We start from the raw sequence: 21,505 nt of genomic DNA, 5'->3' as shown, positions 1-21,505 counted from the left end.
ACAAAGGATCTGTTGGACTCTCGAGTGAGTCACCCCCCTTCTTTTGGTCAGTTTGGGACTACGATAAGGTAATGCTCACCTGACTCTGAGGGGAGGAGGGGGCGCGCAAAGCCAAGAGAGAAGAACATGATAAAAGGGAGAGACATTTGCTATGCCCTTCCTCTCTCTTCCACCTCCATCTACAGACATCACCACTGAGCAACTGAAGCACTGATCAAAGGGGAGAGCCTGGCTGAAGGGCAACCAGCCAGCCAGTGGTGAGAAGCATCTAAGTTTGTAAGGACACTGGAAGTGTTAAGATCAGCTTAGAATGTGTTTTGCTTTTATTTCATTTGACCAAATCTGATTTTTTGTGCTTTGACTTCTAGTCACTTAAAATCTATCTCTGTAGTTAATAAATGTGTTTGTTTATTCTACCTGAAGCAGTGCATTTGGTTTGAAGCATGTCAGAGACGCCCCTTGGGATAAGAAGCCTGGTGCATATCACTTTCTTTGTTAAATTGACAAACTCATATAAGCTTGCAGCATCCAGCAGGCATAACTGGACACTGCAAGATGGAGGTTCCTAGGGTTGTGTCTAGGACCGGGGATATTGGCTAGCGTCATTCAGTTGCACAATCCAAGGGGCAGCTTACATGCCAGAGGCTGTGCGTGAACAGCCCAGGAACAGGGGTTCTCACAGTAGAGCAAGGTAAGGCTGGCTCCCAGAGTCAAGGATTGGCATGACCTAGTGGATCACCGGTCCAGATAACACCAGGGGATCATCAAAGTGGGGTCTGCATCTCAGAGGTAAGAATGCACTCATTTGAACAACTCAACTTAATTTCCATTGCCACTAAGCAGGAATTAAAACAAATGAATCCAGTAAGAATCAAGGTTGTGACCCACTGACTGCTGATGAACTTATATCCTTCAAATGAGGGTGCAGACACAGCCCTAGTCAAATCTTCAGTGTTTCCCCGTGCCAACAAGTATCTCTTCCAGCTTATCTGGAATGAGTTTATGTGAGCTGGCTTTCTTCCAGGTCCCTCCATCTGTCAGAGCTGGAAACGCAATCCATCACCCTACAGAGATCAATCACCAGTGTTGTCACAGTAGCTAGTACTGAGTATTATACCATGTCGGAAACCCAACAGAGATGGAGAGGTCCAAGAAATCAGAGGAGCCAGAAACTACTGAATAGTTTCACCAGCTTCTCAATACCCCTCTTCCCCTTTCACGTGGTGAGGTAACTGGTGAGAGGACTATTGTCAAATGCTCACTTCTGAGGCAAGGACTGAGTTATAGCATATTTAAGTACCTTTCTTGTATTATGTGATCTACCTATATCATATGATTCTTTTCTGTACTCCACATAATCCTTTTGTCTATGTATTTAATGAAGAATCAGCATTTGTACTTTAAAATAGAAACTTCTACTTTTTTGTGTTCAAATGGCATGTATTTATGCAGTATTTTAATGTTCCACTTTGGCATTGAACTATTGGGAGAAAGAGGAAATAGCAGCATTACATTTTTTAAAAAGTGTTCCCTAAATAGTTACATACACACACACACACACCACTGCCATACAACCACGGCACCTTCTCATGCTACCAGTGAATTTGCCCTATTATGTGATCCCATTTTAAAATTAAGTTTTATAAAGCATACTGGCTTTTTCTTCTTGTGATCAGAACGAGTATCCAAGTGCTAATGAAAAAGGGTAAATGAAATATATCAAATGAGGGGAATGAAGTTATCATTTTTAACCGAAAATACTTAATCACTCATGTTCCACTCAATCCAGTAGAATGCGATTGTAAGATTTGTAACGTTTCAGTCATTGCTAGATCATTAAGTTCTGTAACCTTTTGCAAACTTTGTAACTTTTAGTCATTGTTAGTATAGCCTTTTAAATTTTGTATCTTTTGCAAGCTTTGTAACCTTTTCAGTTACCACTTATATAACCCCCAAGCTTTGTAACATTTCATCATGCGATCAGGGAGAGTGTGAGGGGGAGATAAGGGAGTGTGAACAAGGGAGCATATGTGGGACTGGGCGGAGAGAAACTGCAAGGAGAAAAGAGCCCGGAGCCAGGTGTGTCTGATGTAATCTGCCCTGAGAAAGCAATCATGGGGTGCTGTAAAGAAAAGAAGAACCTGGTATGCATGAAAGGAACAAGGTCTGGGAATGCTTCTCAGTGATGGACACAGAAGGAAAAACTCAGTGTATGTGACGGGAGCCACCCAGTTCCAGCAAAAGGAAGAAGGCATGCACACAAGCCCCCTGCTTCTTGACCTGCTCGCCGGCCCGCATCAGTGACCGCAGGCAGACACACCAGATCTACAATGCTTCGGCTTCCTCTGTTGTCTCCGGTAACTCTCCACCTGTGTGAGTGTGTGGGTGTATGAGGGTATGAATACAATGAATGTGCGCGTGCATCAATAAGATCCATCCCTTTTCTGTTTCATCCAATAGTAACAACTCCTATGCTTGCTCAGATATCACAACTGTACATATTAATCTCAATATACAAAATTCAGTGAAACAGACCGACATTTTGATTGAAGAGATAAAATAATACAGATCCCAGCATTGTTAATCTCTCTGCTACATATTATAGATTAAAGAACAGATGTCAATTGTATATGTTGTAGTCTCCTCTGTGACTGGACCTTATGCCTGCATGGAGCTCCACTGACTTCAGTGAATTACACTGCACAGGAGAAGGGATCTACCTGCATGGGTCAGATTCCAGGATTAAGGCCTTAATTTACTGTGACAGTCTAAGTGGGTACCATCTGCATAGCACACCAGTGAAGCCAGACTGCATTGCTCAACATTAAAAAGTGAATTCAGCATTTTATAATTATTTTTTGAATTATAAATGTTTCAGTCTGCTGAAATTTAACTTACCTCAAGAGCGCAAAAGCAACATCAAAATAATATATTAAATAGAACTTAAAATAATATTAATAAAACATTAGCTATTGTGGTGATGTGGTCTCAAGAGATACCTATAATAGTCTAGACTGAAAGTGTTGAAATTCTTGTAAGTTACTCTAACAACAGGATTTCATGAACTGTTTGTCCAAAGCTGTCACAGACACTGTAGTGTATAAAACAGAAAAATGGTAAACCTTGTGTGTTTACTTTCTTGTAATTACCCAGCATGGAAATAGCTGAATAACCAAAACAGATTCCAATGATAATATATTACAAAGAAAGCAATGGATATATCTTTATTTTTGGAGCCGATGGGTACATATTTAGGGCTGCCGATTAATCACAGTTAACTCATGTGATTAACTCAAAATTAACCGTGATCAAAAAAATCAATCGTGATTAATGCCTCTGTTAAACAATAGAATACCAATTGAAATGTATTAAATATTTTTGGATGCATTTCTACATTTTCAAATATATTGATTTCCATTACAACACAGAATATAAAGTGTACAGTGCTCACTTTATATTGTTTTTTATTATAAATATTTGCACTATAAAAATGAAAGAAATAGTACTTTTCAGTTCACCTCATACAAATACTGTAGTGCAATCCCTTTATTGTGAAAGTGTAACTTACAAATGTAGATTTTTTTGTTACACAACTGCACTCAAAAACAAAACAATGTAAAACTTTAGAGCCTTGAGTCCTACTTCTTGTTCAACCAATTACTAAGACAAACATGTTTGTTTACATTTACGGGAGTTACTGCTGCCCACGTCTTGTTTACAATGTCACCTGAAGTGAGAACAGGTGATCGCATGGCACCTTTGAAGCCGACGCTGCAAGGTATTTGCGTGCCAGATATGCTAAACATTCATATGCTCCTTCATGCTTCGGCCACCACTCCGGAGGACATGCGTCCATGCTGATGATGCTCATTAAAAAAATAATGCGTCCATTAAATTTGTGACTGTACTCCTTGGGGCAGAACTGTAATGTCTCCTGTTCTGTTTGCCCCATATACTGCCATATATTTCACGTTATAGCAGTCTCGGATGATATCCCAGCACGTTTGTTTTAAGAACACTTTCACAGCAGATTTGGCAAAACACAAAGAAAGCACCAATGTGAGACTTCTAAGGATAGATACAGCACTTGACCCAAGCTTTAAGAATCGGAAGTGCTGTCCAAAATCTGAGAGGAATGAGGCGTGGATGTCTTAAAAGAGCAACACCCCAAGGCAGAAACTACAGAAACTACAGAACTCGAACCACCAAAAAATAAAATCAACCTGCTGGTTGGTGGCGGCATCTGACTCAGATGATGAAAATGAACATGCATCAGTCCGCTCTGCTTTGGATCGTTATTGAGCAGAACCCGTCAGCAGCATGGACGCAGTTTCAGGTGACATTGTAAACGAGACGTGGGCAGCATTATATCCTGCAAATTGTAACCAAACTTGTTTGTCTGAGTGACTGGCTGAAGTAGGACTCAGTGGACTTATAGGTTCTAAAGTTTTACATTGTTATATTTTTGAATGCAGTTTTTTTTTTTTACATAATTCTACATTTCTAAGTTCAACTTCATTATGAAGAGATTGCACTACAGTACTTTTATTAGGTGAATTGAAATATATTTTTTGTGTGTTTTAAAGTGCAAATATTTGTAATAAAAAATAAATATAAAGTGAGCACTGTACACTTTGTATTCTGTGTTGTAATTGAAATCAATATATTTGAAAATGTAGAAAATATCCAAAAATATCTAAATAAGTGGTGTTCTATTATTGTTTAACAGTGCGATTAATTGCGCGATTAATTTTTTTTTTAATCGCTTGACAGTTCTAGTACATATACATTATAATAAAATGAACAAATCCCTAGGAAACAAAATGTTTTGCTTTATAACAATATCGACAACTTTCAAGTTTACTCATTTCTCTAAAATCAGATGCAACACTTAAAACAAATGAGGCTGAAACATTACAGATAAGATTAAAGCTCTGGTTGATACTGTAATCATGATGTTTGCTTAACAGAGGATAAACCATTCTCCCAACAAAACACAAGTTTATTTTATCAGGGTGCTGTTCTACATTTGGATGGCTTCTTAACTTCACTACAGCTAGGAAACTGCCTTCTGGAAGGACTAGTATTTCTGGTTTAAAAAAAAAAAAAATAGAAACCAAATCCCTCACATTCAACCCAACCAACTTCTAGCTTGAAATGGCTGGCCATAGGCCTCTTAACATGCAAGAACATGAGATTAAAGGCATGTCTACATGTACAGTCCTGCAGCAGCACAACTGTACCAATTCAGCTGAGCCGCTGCAGCACATCTGGTGAAGACGCTCTATGCCGGCAGGAGAGAGCTCTCCTGTCAGCCTAATAAAATCGCCTCTGTGAATGGCAGAAGCTATGTGGGCTGGAGAAGTTCTCCCGCCGACATAGTGCTGTGCACACAAGTGCTTATGTTGGTGTAATTTATGTCACTCAGGAGGCGGTTTATTCATACCCCTGAGCAACTTAAGATATGCCGACATAGGCTGTAATGTAGACATAGCCTTTGCCATTACGTAACTTATATCACTTGGGGTGTGAATAAAACCACCCCCTCAGGGGACATAAATTACACCAGCATAGACACTTATGTGCACAGTGCTATGTTGGTGGGAGAGCTTCTCCCACTGACACAGCTTCTGCCATTTGCAGAGGTGGTTTTATTATGCTGACGGGAGAACTCTGTCCCGCCGGCATAGAGCGTCTCCACATAGAGCGGTTGCATCTCTTCAGCTGCAGTGCTGTACATGTGGACATGCTGTTAGTCTCAAACAACCTTATTCCACTCACCTGTTCTGTACTGCCCTGAGGCTAGCTGAGAATTCAGAAGTATCCACGGAGGCACCAGAAGGACAAATTATTTGGCCCTTAAACAAAAGCTCCCCCCGGTTCCTACTGAAGACTGTAGAATTTAGCCCAGACTTTTAAATTTAAAAAGGTAATTTACTGACAATGAAAGCTGAAAGCCCAAAGGAGACTGAAGTCTTTTTCTTTGCCATACAACAAGTTCACCCGAGTAACAGCTGTACAAATACAGTGTATGAAGCAGTTGTGAAAGCTAGCATAGAATGATAAATATCCAAATATTTTAAATTGAGCCTACAGATAGCTAGAACTGTGAAAGGGTCAAAACCCAGAAGAAAATGGGCAGAATAACTCCATCCACTGTAGGAATTGCTGAGTTAATCTTTACGGCCCGTGTTAGGTAGGTGGCCAGATTAGATGATCGTTATGGTCCTCCCTGGCTTTAAAAAAATCTATGGCTGGTATTGAATTAAACTTTAAAGGAGAAGGCTCTTTATGGCAATTGTGAAATTCCGCCACTACCTTTGCACAAGCCGTTAACTCATGTTAGCACTGAAAGCCATATGAGACTCCTGTCCAAGCAGGATGCTGTATGTGATACTGCCTTGGTGAGAATTTGTTAGTCATTTCTTGCATTGGAAATGCGGATGCACAAACAAGGAAAAGAACAGTTCAAAGTTCATTAGAAACTTAAGACAGTGTTCCTATTTGCCAGTTACCAAAGGAACTCCACAGGAAACTCTTTCCTTGCTTCTAGGAATATGTTATGAGGGGGGAAAAAGGAATTATGTGAATAAATCTTCTCTCACCAAGGTGCTTAGAGCCCTGCTTGAGTAAAATAATAAACATCCTAAGTAGGCAATATAAAAACAAGTGGACTGTGAAAATCGGTCAAACTGTAAGGATCTTTTAAGGAATAAAATCTTGAGTGATGATTTGTCTTTATTATTTCAGTTTTTCCTCCAAAAGCAGAGCAACAACAATTAAGTCAGAAAAGTGTAATTTCAGCAGGGTACATCTTAACCTCTGATTCATGCACCTACTAAAAGGTAAGGTTAAGTAATCTAGAAATTGATAATGTAAAAGTAAATGCCCCAAAAGAATAATAAAAATGGTACTGTAGCACTATTATTCCTGCCATGCTATACACAGTTATCTTCAGCAGTAAGACAGAGGCAGTGTGTTACTGAGTAATGGCAGTATGTTTCAAGTGACAGCCATTACAATTTAACAACCTGGGAAGTGCCACATTCTCCTAAAAGTGCCTTGTTACAGTATCTCATTTTTAATTGTGAATTCAATTTCATAACAGGAAAGAAACTGATACTATTGAGCATTACTGATTTACATTAGACAGCATATCAAAGCTGGCCAGAAAAACTTTATTTAGTCCTGAGGGTTAAAATTATTTAACTGCACCCAAGATTATAGGGTCATGCTTAAACAGCCATCATTATGTGCTGGTGAAATTTCCCAGGGAACTACACAAAGTAATATGAGCAGGGTCCCACTCAACTCCTTTTCCATCCATGACTAAGTTCTTCTTTCCTAATTATCTATCCAGGTATTAGATGGCCCACGTTACCATAGTACCTGAGCACTCATTCTCTGCACACCCACACCCACAACCACTCCCTCCCTCTTTGCCTGCAGCCCAGTTCAGGCCTTGGTTACACATAAAGGTTGTATTGCTTAGCCCTGGTCTACACTGGGGGCAGGGGTTCGACCTAAGATATGCAACTTCAGCTACGCGAACAGCATAGCTGAAGTCAGCGTATCTTCGGTCGACTTACCTGGCCATGAGGATGGCGGCAAGTCTACAGCTGCCACTCCCCCATCAACTCCGCTTCTGCCTCTCACAATCTGGAGTTCCGAAGTCAACAGGGAGGATGTTTGGGGAACAATTTATCGCTTCTAGACGAGACACGATAAGTCGATCCCTGATAGATCCATCACTACCTGCCGATCCGGTGGGTAGTGAAGACCTGCCCTTTAACTATACTGGCTTAATTAAAGTGGTACAGCGCCTAGTGTGGACACAGTTATATTACTATAAAGGTGTCTTCTATCAGCATAGCCATTACCATAGGGAAGGAGAATAAACTACACCAATATAAGGCAACATTATACTGATACCACTGCATCCATACTAAGGGTTGTACCATTTTATTTGGGTATAAAAATCACATGCCTATCTGAAATATTATACTGGTACAAAACCCGGGTGTAAACAAGGCCTCAGGCTGCTGAAATTCCTGCCCAACCCCTGCCCCTCACTCACCAGCTTTGGAAATGGGCGACAGGATGGATCACTTGATTAACTGTTCTGGAACACTTGGCACTGGCCACTGTCAGAAGACAGGATACTGGGCTAGATGGATCTTTGGTCTGACCCAGTATGGCCGTTCTTATGTTCTTTCGGCTATGCACAGTCTGGCTATGATCCCCTCCCTGGACTGGAAAACCTGGTTGTGGGGCTGAAGCGCTAACTTCCAAACGAACAAGAGCACTCGCTATCTCCTTGGGCCCATCAGCACCAGAGGCAGACAGGGAATGGGGGATAGCAATCTCTGGCTGGTGGGTCAAGTGCGTGCAGCATTTAGTGCAGGACTGCTGAAAGAGTAAAGCCCTATGTGGATACACAGGTCCCAGAGACATACTGTTGCCACTGGACTATATGCCTTAAATGCACTGACAGGCAATAATGTCAACAAAAATGTCAATCCAACAAAAATAAAATTAGTAAGAGAACTTTTCAAACCACAGTTTATTCAAACTATGACACATTTAAACTAAAGACTATCTATTCTAACAAACAGGATTGCGCAGTATGTAATTTCCTTGTCAAATCACAGGAACTACTGGACATAACATGGAAGGAGAGTCTTACATCTTGGTTGATGCTGAGGTTGTGGTGTAATTATAAGTTATTAAAATGTCCGATTTATTGCTTATTTGGATAGGTATTGGCTGCACCATTAAAATCTGTTAAAGGACAGACAAAATGCACAAGGACAGATTTACACAAAACCAAGTAATCAAACTTTTTGAGATAGTGACAAAATGTTAATGTGCTTCTTCCTCTCCCAAACCTGTCCCTATATACTGTGAAGATGTGTTAAATTGGCATGAGGGATTAAAACAGTTTCAAATCCAACAATATGGCTTTCAAGACCCCCATTCCAGTTCTGCTATTATACTTCGGTCCTTGCCTGCATCACTGCACTCAAACTAGTCCATTCCCTATTCATAAGCCTCTTTCAGCAGAGGCTGACAAACATGTTATATAGTGCGAAGCCTGCATAGCAGCTAATTTTCCACTCCACTAGAAGGAGACCACACGCTCATATCTTTTTATGACACAGGTTCGGTTTTTACTTTTGGTTTCCCCAAATGAAAAGCAATTAATCAGTTTTGCCATCTTATTTCTGAAGAGCTCATAAAACGTCGTGCTTTCAACTAAAGGGTATCAGTATTACTGTGTCTTTACACAATAAAATAGAATTGAAATTCTAAACAGTTTTCACACCTACCTGCTACGTTGAGCTTTTCAACTGTTCCTAAGCTGGGAGCAGCAGTGGCGGTACTGTTGGTAGAGTTTGCTCCGGTGCCGTTAATTACAAGGTTCTCCACCTTGGACTCTAGCTTGCCAATACGCTCCAAGATATTATCCAGTAAGACTGCAAGAGTTTTCTTTAGATCTATAATAAATGAAAAACAAACCACGTAACATCACACTGGCTATCATATCGACACATCAGACACTCATCACTGACACCTCATATCGATCAAATAAAAAAAGAGAAGCTAATACAAATACTACCCTGCAACCCAGCCGGGATCAGATACCATTTCACCATTACAGGTTCCCCCTCAGCCACAGCAACTGTCTTCAAATTTTGGGAGAAATCAGATTGTATTTAGAAATCTTTGTTGTGGAGGTCCTCTCATCATAGGAATGTATTAGGGTTGTTGATTAATCGCAGTTAATTCACGCAATTAACTCAAAAAGATTAATCCAGATTAAAAAAAATTAATCACGATTAATCGCAGTTTTAATCACACAGTTAAACAGAACACCAATTGAAATGTATTAAATATTTGTCGATGTTTTTCTACATTTTCAAATCTATTAATTTCAATTAAAACAGAGAATACAAAGTGTACTGTGCTCACTTTATATTATTTTTTATTATAAATATTTTCACTGTAAAAATGATAAAATAGTATTTTTCTTCACCTTATCCAAGTACTGTAGTGCAATCTCTTTATCATGAAAGTGCAACTTACAAAAGTAGAATTTTTTTTGTTACATAACCGCACTCAAAAACAAAACAATGTAAAACTTTAGAGCCTACAAGTCCACTCAGTCCCACTTCTTGTTCAGCCAATCGCTAAGTCAAACAAATTTGTCTACATTTATGGGAGATAATGCTGCCCACTTCTTATCTACGATGTCACCTGAAAGTGAAAACAGATGTTTGCATGGCACTTTTGTAGCTGGTATTGCAAGATATTTATGTACCAGATATGCTAAACATTCATATGCTCCTTCGTGCTTCGGCCACTATTCCAGAGGACATGCTTCCATGCTGATGACGCTCATTAAAAAAATAATGCATTAGTTAAATTTACGATTGAACTCCTTGGGGGAGAATTGTATGTCTCTTGCTCTGTTTTATCCACATTCTGCCATATATTTCATGTTATAGGAGTGTCTGATTATGACACAGCACATGTTGTTCGTTTTAAGAACACTTTCACAGCAGATGCGACAAAATACAAAAAGGGTACCAGTGTTAAATTTCTACAGATAGATACAACACTCGACCCAAGGTTTAAAAATCTGAAGTGCCTTCCAAAATCTCAAAGGGACGAGATGTGGCACATGCTTTCAGAAATCTTAAAAGAGCAACACACCAATGCGGAAACTACAAAATCCAAACCACCAAAAAAAAAAAAAAAAATCAACCTTCTGCCAGCAGCATCTGACTCAGATGATGAAAATGAACATGTGTCGGTTTGCACTGCTTTGGATCATTATTGAGCAGAATTCTACATTAGCATGGATGCATGTCCTCTCGAACGATGACTGAAGTATGAAGGGATATATGAATCTTTAGCACATCTGGCACGTAAATATTTTGCAATGCCAGCTACAACAGTGCCATGCAAATGCCCGGTCTCACTTTCAGGTGGCATTGTAAACAAGAAGCAGGCAGCATTATCTTCTGCAAATGTAAACAAATGTGGGTTTTTTGAGTGATTGGCTGAACAAGAAGTAGGACAGAATGGACTCATAGGCTCTAAAGTTTTACACTGTTTTATTTTTGAATGCCGGTTTCTTTTGTACATAATTCTACATTTGTAAGTTCAACTTTCACGATAAAGAGATTGCGCTACAGTACGTGTAATTGTGGAATTGAAAAATACTATTTCTTCGGTTTTTTACAGTGCAAATATTTGTAATAAAAAATAAATATAAAGTGAGCACTTTGTATACTCTGTTATAATTAAAATCAATATATTTGAAAATGTAAACATCCAAAAATATTTAAATAAATGTATTTATTATTAACATCACAATTAATTGCGATTAATTTTTTTTAATCGCTTGACAGTCCTAGAATAATTTACATATAAAACTAGTTGATAGCTCAGGTACTATTTATGATCATCATGGATGAAAATGAAATCAATCAAGACATAAAAACGAGACTGGAATTAATATTAGCACTCAGGAAAATCTCATTCATGAACAATTACTCTATGTAAGAACTATTTTTCCATTTTGTCCAAATTAAGATATGAGCTGCTCTGCTCACAGAACTGATCTATATAACTATTTTGTGAAGCACGTTGTAAGAAACAGATCACAACATGGAAATTCTATAATTTACATAACTGGATATCTATGTGTGTCTCTTTATAATTAAGATAAAACTGTACCCATATACATTTACACATTTTATCTGTGTATGTATATACACACTTGTATTATACATCTGCTTATGTAGTGATATATGCAGGTAATTTACACACACACACACACACACATCTATTCAGATATTATGGTAATAGGGTGGGCAATATACACACACTTGTAACCAGTTATCCTGTGTATGCCAATGAACTTGTGAGTTCTTGTTTTAAAACCAGTCAAAATTAACAATCCTGACTGCAGCACAAATTAAACTGTTAAAAGTGATAAATGATTCCTCCTTTGTAACACTGGCTATAGAAACTCTGCAAGCAGCAGCTAGAACTTAATATTCAGTGCTTATTTTGACATGTAAATCATCAGGATCAAGTTATTTTACACTTTTTATTTGTAAGCAAGGAAACTATTCTCCTTGATTGAAAAGCATAGCACCCAAATCCTTATATTACACTCAAGAGCTCCCATAAAGAGATTTAGCTTCACGTTTGTGTACCATGAAATGACAGTCTATGGGATGTTCCAGTGAATGAAAAATATTCCATCCCTATACACAGGGCTCAGTTCTCATTCAGACTGAGCAAAGCCAGCAATCAACTTTCACACTGTTACATCATTAGGGCCCTACCAAATTCACGGTCCATTCTGGTCAATTTCTCAGAGACAGGATTTCAAAAATCATAAATTTCAGGATTTCAGCTATTTAAATCTTAAGTTTCATGGTGTTGTAATCGTAGGGGTCCTGACACAAAAAGGAGTTGAGTGTGTGTGGTGCGGGGGGGGGGAGGTCCGCAAGGTTATTGTGTGTGTGTGTGTGGGGGGGGGAAAACGGGACGGTTGCGGTACTGCTACCCTTACTTCCGCACTGCTGCTGATGGAAGGAAGAGCTACGCCAGCAGCAGTGCAGAAGTAAGGATGGCATGGTATGGTATTGCCACCCTTACTTCTGCGCTGCGGCCCGCAGAGCTGCGCCCTCAGTCAGTAGCCGCTACTCTCTGGCCGCCCAGCGCTGAAAGCAGCAGCGCAGAAGTAAGGGTGCCCTGGTATGGTATTGCTACCCTTCCTTCTGTGCTGCTGCTGGTGGGGCGCTGCCTCCAGAGCTGGGCGTCTGGCCCACAGCCACAGCTCTCTGGCGGCCCAGCTCTGAAGGCAGCACAGAAGTAAGGGTGGCAATACTTCGAACCCCCTAAAATAACCTTGCGACACCCTGCAACTCCCTTTTGGGTCAGGATGCTGGTCTCACCCATGAATGGTCTCAAGTTGCAGTGGGGGAGGTTTAGGTTGGATATTAGGAAAAACTTTTTCACTAGGAGGGTGGTGAAGCACTGAAATGTGTTACCTAGGGAGGTGGTGGAATCGCCTTCCTTTGAGGTTTTTAAGGTCAGGCTTGATAAGGCCCTGGCTGGGATGATTTAGTTGGGGATTGGTCCTGCTTTGAGCAGGGGGTTGGACTAGATGACCTCCTGAGGTCCCTTCCAACCCTGATATTCTATGATTCTCTTAAATCTGTACAGTATAGGGTAAAAGCACACAAAAGACCAGACTCCGGGGGGGGGGGGGGGGGGGTTTGGAGATGTATCAGATTTCATGGTCAGTGACGCATTTTTCATGGCTGTGAATTTGGTAGGGCCCTATACATCTGGCTTCTTCCTGATTGTGCAAATTCTGACTTTTATACCATACACCAATAATGTTATATACTACTTGTGGTTTTCCTCAGGTCAGCTAGTGATCCTATCTGTCACCATCTCACCAGAGCCACCTGACGCAAGTTGGGTGGTGGTGGGGGGCGGGGATCTGCATACTGTGCAAAACAACATAGGAAAAATATGAGGAAGTTGATTAATGAACAACAAATAAAAGTTGACAGATTGTCTTTAACTCATGACAATGTGGGAAAGGGGAGAAAAGGACATAATTATATAAGGATTACAGTGCTGGCCTAAACTTTGAATGTACTGGAGTTTGCCTATTTATGCCACTATCTCAAGAATTTACATATATTCAACAGATGTTACCATTACGCTGTTAATCATGCAGAAATAGGTTTAAAATGTGTAATTATCTTCTTTTTATAACTTTAAAATCAAATGGTTTTCTGATCTGTAATTTGACATGTGGTAGAATTTTCAATTATAATATATAAGCAGAGATTCACTTGCTTTACATTGGGTTTAGCTCTGTAATATGGTTTTTAGTGTTTCTAATGAGTTTTTAAATGAGCAGTCAAATATTTGTGCAAACAAGATAAAATTTATGTGGAAAGGCCGTTAAGTTTAAAGTTAAGGAAAGCTACCTGAAAAGAAAATGAATTACACCTATTTTAAGGATACTCCAACTATGTACATCTTCCTTCATTGGCACTGTTTTCTTTACCTTCCCAAGACCATAACAACTGAAAGCACAAAGAGTACTAATTTATATATATATTACTCATTTTGAAATATGTGTCGATATATATATACATACCATATTGTAAAGCATTTTTATATAAATGTTAATTATTGAAAATTTTAAAGAACAGTCACATTGGAGCAGAGTGACAGAAAAAGATGAAATAGTTATCAACCTGATTTTAATGTCCAATTTCTTGAAGCCCTGTCCAACCTGTCTGGAAATGCTGTGTTTTTCAACCTTTTTGAGATGGCGACCCCCTTTGGACTTAAGACAAAACATGACACCGTCACCCCACTAGAAAAACTTGCGACCCCCTACCTTCAGCTTGGGCCACAGGGCTTCAGCACCCCTGCAGGACGCACGGCTGAAACACTTACATTCACTTCCCAGGGCCCCCTGTGGTGTTGGACTCCAAGTAGTTGCCCTGCTTCCTACCCGTAATGCTGTCCCTGCTTGCAACCTCCCTAAACCCATCCCACGATCCCCAGGTTGAGAAACACTACTGTATAGGATTGGAGCTCCATTTACAAGACATGTAACATAAAAGATCTAAAGGTGTCAGTTGTCCAGAGTAGCAATGCATTTTTGGCACTGATATAGCAAGCTCTGGATTTTGGACCAATTCAATTCTTGATTACCATTAAGTACTTGTTACAGATAGAGGGTGTGACAAACTGACAATATCCTGCAATATCCAGAACAAACCTTATGGAATTAAGATAAACTTTACTGAATTAATTTGAACCTTACTGAATTAGAATTAGTACCTTTGGGGTCAATTGTATTAAAAAATGCAGTTGTGTATGTATTTATTATAGAATCACATGTAACTTCTCTAAGAGCAGAGGGATGCTAATGTAATTCCTTCCATTATTAGCCCTTTGAAGCCACCTCCTGGAGAGGTTTGTATATAATAGTTCAAACTGAATTCTCCAGGAACCAACAGATAAAGGATTTTTGGGTAAATAGCCTGGTTTTAAACAGACTCAGGGCCTTCTTCCTGTTCGTGCAAGTGGACAGGTCCATGGAGGGCTCCAATCCTTAGGGAAGACACTGTGCTTGATCCGAGCTGAAACTGTAACGAACTTGAAACCATGAGGAAACCCCTTGGACAGGGTTTTGAAGGACTGCTCCTGCCAGAGCCCATGTTAGGGTTGGGGTGATCTCTAGTAAGCTTATTAGCATGTGTAGGGGGGAGGGGCTTAATTGTTTTTAAATGTGTTTTCTCTGTTATGATTTTAAATTGGCTTGCATACAAAGTGCTGTGTGGTACTTTATAATGGTGGGCAATTATTCTATTACTAGCCTCTGAAGAGAAACTAAGCAGGCCTACTTAGGCAGAGTCTCTGCCTTGGATGTCACAGTATAGCCAGGGGTCCGTGCAACCTGGAATACCCCAGTCAGAAGGGTATTCCACTCAAGAGAGGAGAAAGCCAGAGGAGAATGAAGCCTAGAGCAGGTGCCCTTGCTGGACCACAGAAGAGGAATAGAGATGCAGTTGCACTGAACTGTGACAGAGGGCTAGGGATGACTGCTGATATTAAAACATTTAAGTGTTTTGGAACCATCACGTTGAGCACATTGTTAGCCTCTGTAAATGCATGTTCTTATTACTGTTGCCTTCAGGTTCCCTGCCTTCCCATTAATCTCTCTGAAATTTCTAAAGCTAGAAAAGAGTTCACATAATGTGCCACCTAAAATTTTGAAACCCCAGCTTTTAAGCAGCATAAAGAATTAACCTTTAAGCCTAACTGTTCCCATGATATTAGCTGTTAAAGTCATGCCTGATAATAAAGCAGAGGGGAGTGAAATTATGGAAGCAAGATAGTAATCAGAAACACCTTATTTTAAAGCATAACCTCGTGAGAATTTTGAAATTCTGTTCCCCTATATAACTTTCTTAAGGAATATTTCATATGTAAAGCTTCTTGATAATTAAATGTAACATTGATAGTCAGTCTAGCATCCTCTCTCACTAAAGTCAGGGTTTTAGTATTATGCCATTGGTGACATCATAGACTAATTAGATTTCCATATTCAAGAGGAATGACAGTGACTCAAAAAAATTAGGTAGAGAATATACTGATGCTCCTAGGGAAGGTTGAGACAATGCTACCACGGTAGGTCTTTAATGACAGAGCCTTGAAAAACTACTGGATTGACCTTCAAATAGACTCCACCCTACAGGGCTAGGAAGCAATAATGGGGAGCCAAACATGTTTACCTGGCCCACACCTCAATAGTGCAGGTCTCATTCAGCCACAAAAGAATGTTCAAACTACCTAAAGGGCAGTGGGTGCCAGTCACTTAAACAATCCATTCAGAAGAGGACTCTAAGATATATTAGCATGGTTTAAAAATGGTCTGTGTGGCTAAGTGGCAAACCAAGCATAAAGCATTTTAAAATTTTATTCATAACTTGTTCCAAACTAGGAACTGACTAATTTAAAAATGATTATGCCTGATCCACCCTGGCCAGGCAAACAACATATAAACAGTTACAATGAATATGTTAAACAGTCCCACGAATGTAATTTAAAGGCAGGGCTCCAGAGGCCATTGCCACTAATATCAGATTGAAAGGAAAAAGGAGAGCAAGGAACCTGCACAAAAGCACAATGCCGAAGGAGTAAAACCAGAAATAAGGTAGGTGAACTAAAGATTAAAAAACAATAATGTTGCCTACAGTGCGGCAGTGTACAAAATACAGTGAGACGAGTAACACAAAAAAAGGGCATTCTACAGTGCTGCCAACTGCACTAATTGAAGCAGATTGTTGAGTAGGGAAACAGGCAAGCACCTGAAAACTATCACTTGGGTGCAAATTAAAAAGTAGGAGGGGAAGCTAAGAATATGTGCCTATCTGATGGGATGAAAACAAGAAATTTGCTCACCCACCATTTATACTATTCTAATGTTTAAAAAGAAAAGTACACAACAGACCAAAGTTAAAAGAGGCCCATGTCTAGAACATCGGGTATAAAATAGAGGAAATATATAAATCGGTTAAAAAAAATGTTGCTGTGTGAAAATTAAAATGGACTGGCTATTTTTACAAGGAGACAAAACAAATGCAGGATTAAGACAACAGTTAAAAAAAATACCCAGCACTAAGAAAACTAGAAATAATCTTTCAGAGCAGACATCAGGAGCACTGTGATTGTTCCATGGCTATTAAAGACTGAGGCTTCAGAAACATGGTAACAGTTTGGGGAGGCTTTCATTGAATAGTGGATCAACATCTTCCAACTACTGTGATAAATACTGACCATTAACAAGGATTTGGCCTTCAAATCAAATAGTTATGTATATTAAAAGTTTGAGACCTAATTCGATGCACTGCCCAATGGACACCCAACTCAAGTATGGCATTATTCTTATGGATATTATTCTTTAAACAGAGCACCAGTCATGCTGTCACTGAAAATACTTTATTGCAGACATCTTAATCCTTCATCCAAAATCCCTAATTTGCACATAAGATGTGTGAAGCTGCAATGTATAATTTTTTTTTAAATAATTGTTACTTTGCACTTACATAGCACCTGTTTAGCTAAGGATCTCACTCTCTTTTCTTAAATGAAAACAATAAGTTTGTTTTCTGTGAAGTTAGTTAGGATTAGAGACAGATCATTTGTCACATCACTGAGTTGTAACTGTCTCTGCTACAGCACCTGACCTCTGTGATAGTGTACCGGATAACTCCACATCAGTATGTACAACAGGAAACGAATCATAGGCAAGTGAAACTGCAGGGGAATTTAGCTAATGACATCCCATGTACTTGAATTTTGGCTAGAGCACATTAACGCAACCCTAATTTTACAAAAGATGCTATGAAACCTCTGATGACAGGTGACCCTTTATGTTTTGCTGATCAGCTGAGGCTACAGCACCCTTACTTAATGATGGGACATTGGCTAAGTACTGATTCAAAGGGAAGAGCACCACTTACTGAATAAACATCACCATTCTTTGCAGAAATCTGGGCTTTCTTTGTGGGCGGTCTTCCATACAACCTAACCCAACTCTGCTCAGCTTGTGATATTTAATGGGATCACAGTACAAGTTGGTATGTCTGCAGGCTGTCAGACACAAATAAAAAAAATCACGGAACAAGGGCCAGTTATTATCTAAGCCACATAGCAATATAACAGTCAGCTGCCTAGGGGATGGTGACCTCAACCTCACAAGCAAACACATTCACAGAAACACCGGAATCTTCTCAGAAGAAACAAAGCAGTAATAGAAACTGCATGCCCTCCCAGCATCTCTGGCATCTGCTGTAAAGAGGTGCTTTCATTCCACACACTGAAGTGAAAAAGGATACCAAAAAAGAAAATGAACGGCTCCTAACTCGTGAGCGTGCAGGCCTAATCTAGGGCACCGTAACTTCCTTGTACAGGTCTAGAAAAAATACCAGTAAGATTTCTCTTTGATAAAATGTTAAAGGGGAAATCATCTCAATGACTAATTAGCAATTAACTTGAGCTAGCCTAAAAGGAAGACTAGTCTCCATCACAATAGGTGGCAAAGAAAGCAAGCTGAAAACACCTATGCCAGGAACACACAGTTACATCAGATTTAAAGGGACAGCATCAACCTGAAGTCTAGCATCCCCCCACCCCCACCTTTTTTTTTTTTAAAGCAAGAGTTTGATAATATGCCCATGTAGGAGCCCTTGCCAATATCTGTGGGTTTTTACAGATTTTCTCTATTTAAAAAAAAATCTTCATTCCTCCTCTGTTTCTGTTTAAAGCCCCACACAAACATGAGACAAAGGAAACAGTGAAACTTACTATATATAAGTGCTGTCAATTGTAGGTAAAAGATTCAGAGAAATGCATGATTAAACTTAGGACTAAATATCTGATTTTACTTTTTAAAACTGTTTTAGGAAATGTAATTTTATTAAGATTTAGCAAAAATCAGAACTGAAATGGAAAAGATCAGAAAACACACACAAGAAATTGTCAAGTTTTTGATTATTTTTTATGCAGTATCTCTTGAATAACTTCACACATCTGAACTGACAGATCAAGTTTCTCAGTAAATGGCAATGACAGATTTGAGACAGAGATAACAATATATAGATAATCGCAGTCACAGTAGATGTAAGTACTGGGAACTTGTAGTAAAAATTAGCAGTGGACTAAATCATACTGGGTTCAAGATGGTCTCTGAAGAGCATGATGTAAATGAGTTTGGATTTTGGACTACGCAAAATTCACAGCAATTTCACACCTATATATTGCCCTTCTCTGAACCGTTTCTGATTCTAATCTCTCTTTTGGAATGGGGTGACCAGAACTGTCTGCATTATTCAAGGTCTGGGCATACCATAGGCATTAGAAAAAATAATCCCATCTACACATACAAAATGATGGAGGTCTCAATTAGCTGTTACCACACAACAAAAAGATCTTGGAGTCACTGTGGTTAGTTCTCTGAAAACGTCTGCTCAATGTGCAGCAGCAGTCAAAAAAGCTAACAGAACGTTAGGAATGATTAGGGAAGGGTTAGATAACATGACAGAAAATATCATAATGCGACTATGTCAGTGGTTCTCAACCAGGGTCTTTCGGGGGGTACACCAACTCATCTAGATATTTGCCTAGTTTTACATAAAAAGCACTAGCGAAGTTAGTACAAACTAAAATTTCATATAGAATCACAGAAGATTAGGCTTGGAAGACACCTGAGGAGGTCATCTAGCCCAACCCCCTGCTCAAAGCAAGACCAACACCAAACAAATCATCCCAGCCAGGGCTTTGTCAAGCCGGGCCTTAAAAACCTCTAAGGACGGAGATTCCACCATCTTCCTAGGTAACCCATCTAGTGCTTCACCACCCTCCTAGTGAAATAGTGTTTCCTAATATCCATCCTAAACCTCCCCCCTTGGTGAATCCATGTTGACTGTTCCTGATCACCTTCCTCTCCTCCAAGTGCTTCAAAATGGTTTCCTTGAAGACCTGCTCCATGATTTTTCCAGGGACTGAGGTGAGGCTGACGGGTCCGTAGTTCCCTGGGTTCTCTTTCTTCCCCTTTTAAAAGATGGGTACTATCTTTGCCTTTTTCCAATCATCCGGGACATCCCCTGATCGCCACGAGTTTTCAAGGATAATGGCCAATGGCTCCACAATCACATCAGCCAATTCCCTCAGTACCCTCAGATGCATTAGATCTGGACCCATGTGCATGTCCAGCTTTTCTATATAGTCCTTAACCTGTTCTTTCACCACTGAGGGCTGCTCACCTCCTCCCCATACTGTGTTGCCCAATGCAGCAGTGTGGGAGCTGACCTTGTCTGTGAAGACCGAGGCAAAAAAAGCATTGAGTACTTCTGTTTTTTCCACATCATCTGTCACTAGGTTGCCACCCCCACCTCCCCATTCATTAACGGTTCCACACTTTCCCTGAACTTTTTCTTGTTGCTAACATACCTGTAGAAACCCTTCTTGTTACCCTTCACATCCCTTGCTAGCTGCAACTCCAGCTGTGTTTTGGCCTTCCTGATTACACCCCTGCATGCTCGAGCAATATTTTTATAGTCCTCCCTAGTCATCTGTCCAAGTTTCCACTTCTTGTAAGCTTCCTTTTTGTGTTAAACTCACCAAAGATCTCACTGTTAAGCCAAGCTGGTCGCCTGCCATTATCTGCTATAGTCAATGACTTGATTATACTGTTCTATATATATCAGCGGTTCTCAAACTGTAGGTGAGTTCATTTTAATGGGGTCACCAGGGCCAGGATTAGACTCGCTGTGGCCCAGGGCAGAAAGCCAAACCCTGAGCCCGGGGCTGAAGCCAAAGCCTGAGTTAAGTGAAGTGAAACTTGGGGTATGCAAAACAAATCAGACTCCTGAAAGGGTTACAGTAGTCTGGAAAGGTAGAGAACCACTGCACTATGTAAATACATGGTATGCCCACACCTAACATACTGAGTGCAGTACTGGTCACCTCAACTAAAAAAGATATATTAGAACTGGAAACGGTGCAGAGAAGAGCAACAGAAATGATTCAGGGTCTTGAACAGCTTCTGTAGAAGGAGAGATTATAAAGACTGGGACTGTTCAGTTTAGAAGAGTCACAACTAAGGGGCGGATGAGATGGTGGTCTATAAAACCACAAATGGCATGGAGAAAGTGAATAAGTGTTATTTACCCCTTCACATAACAGCTGATGAAATTAACAGGCAGCAAGTTTGAAACAAACAGAAAGGAAGTACTACTTCACACAACCTGTGGAACCTTCGAATATTGTGGGGCTAAAAGTATAACTGGATTAAAAAAAGAATTAGATAAATTCATGGAGGATAAGTATAATAAATGGCTATTAGCCAAGATGGTCGGGGTAGAACTCCATGTTCCAGGTG

General features: G+C 39.8%; 1 protein-coding gene across 2 annotated transcripts in view; it reads right to left on the bottom strand.

Annotated features, from left to right (window-relative positions):
- MGAT5 (alpha-1,6-mannosylglycoprotein 6-beta-N-acetylglucosaminyltransferase) overlaps nt 1–21,505 on the bottom strand; it is a 229,209-nt gene that overhangs the window by 124,403 nt on the left and 83,301 nt on the right. For both annotated transcript variants that reach the window (XM_074967256.1, XM_074967255.1), the window contains one exon: nt 9,330–9,497. In XM_074967256.1, the coding sequence (XP_074823357.1) occupies nt 9,330–9,497 (168 nt within the window). The remainder of the gene's footprint in view (nt 1–9,329; nt 9,498–21,505) is intronic.

The sequence above is a fragment of the Natator depressus genome, chromosome 11 (assembly GCF_965152275.1).
Source record: "Natator depressus isolate rNatDep1 chromosome 11, rNatDep2.hap1, whole genome shotgun sequence".
Lineage (NCBI taxonomy): Eukaryota > Metazoa > Chordata > Testudines > Cheloniidae > Natator > Natator depressus.
This window is presented reverse-complemented; position numbering and strand designations above follow the sequence as displayed.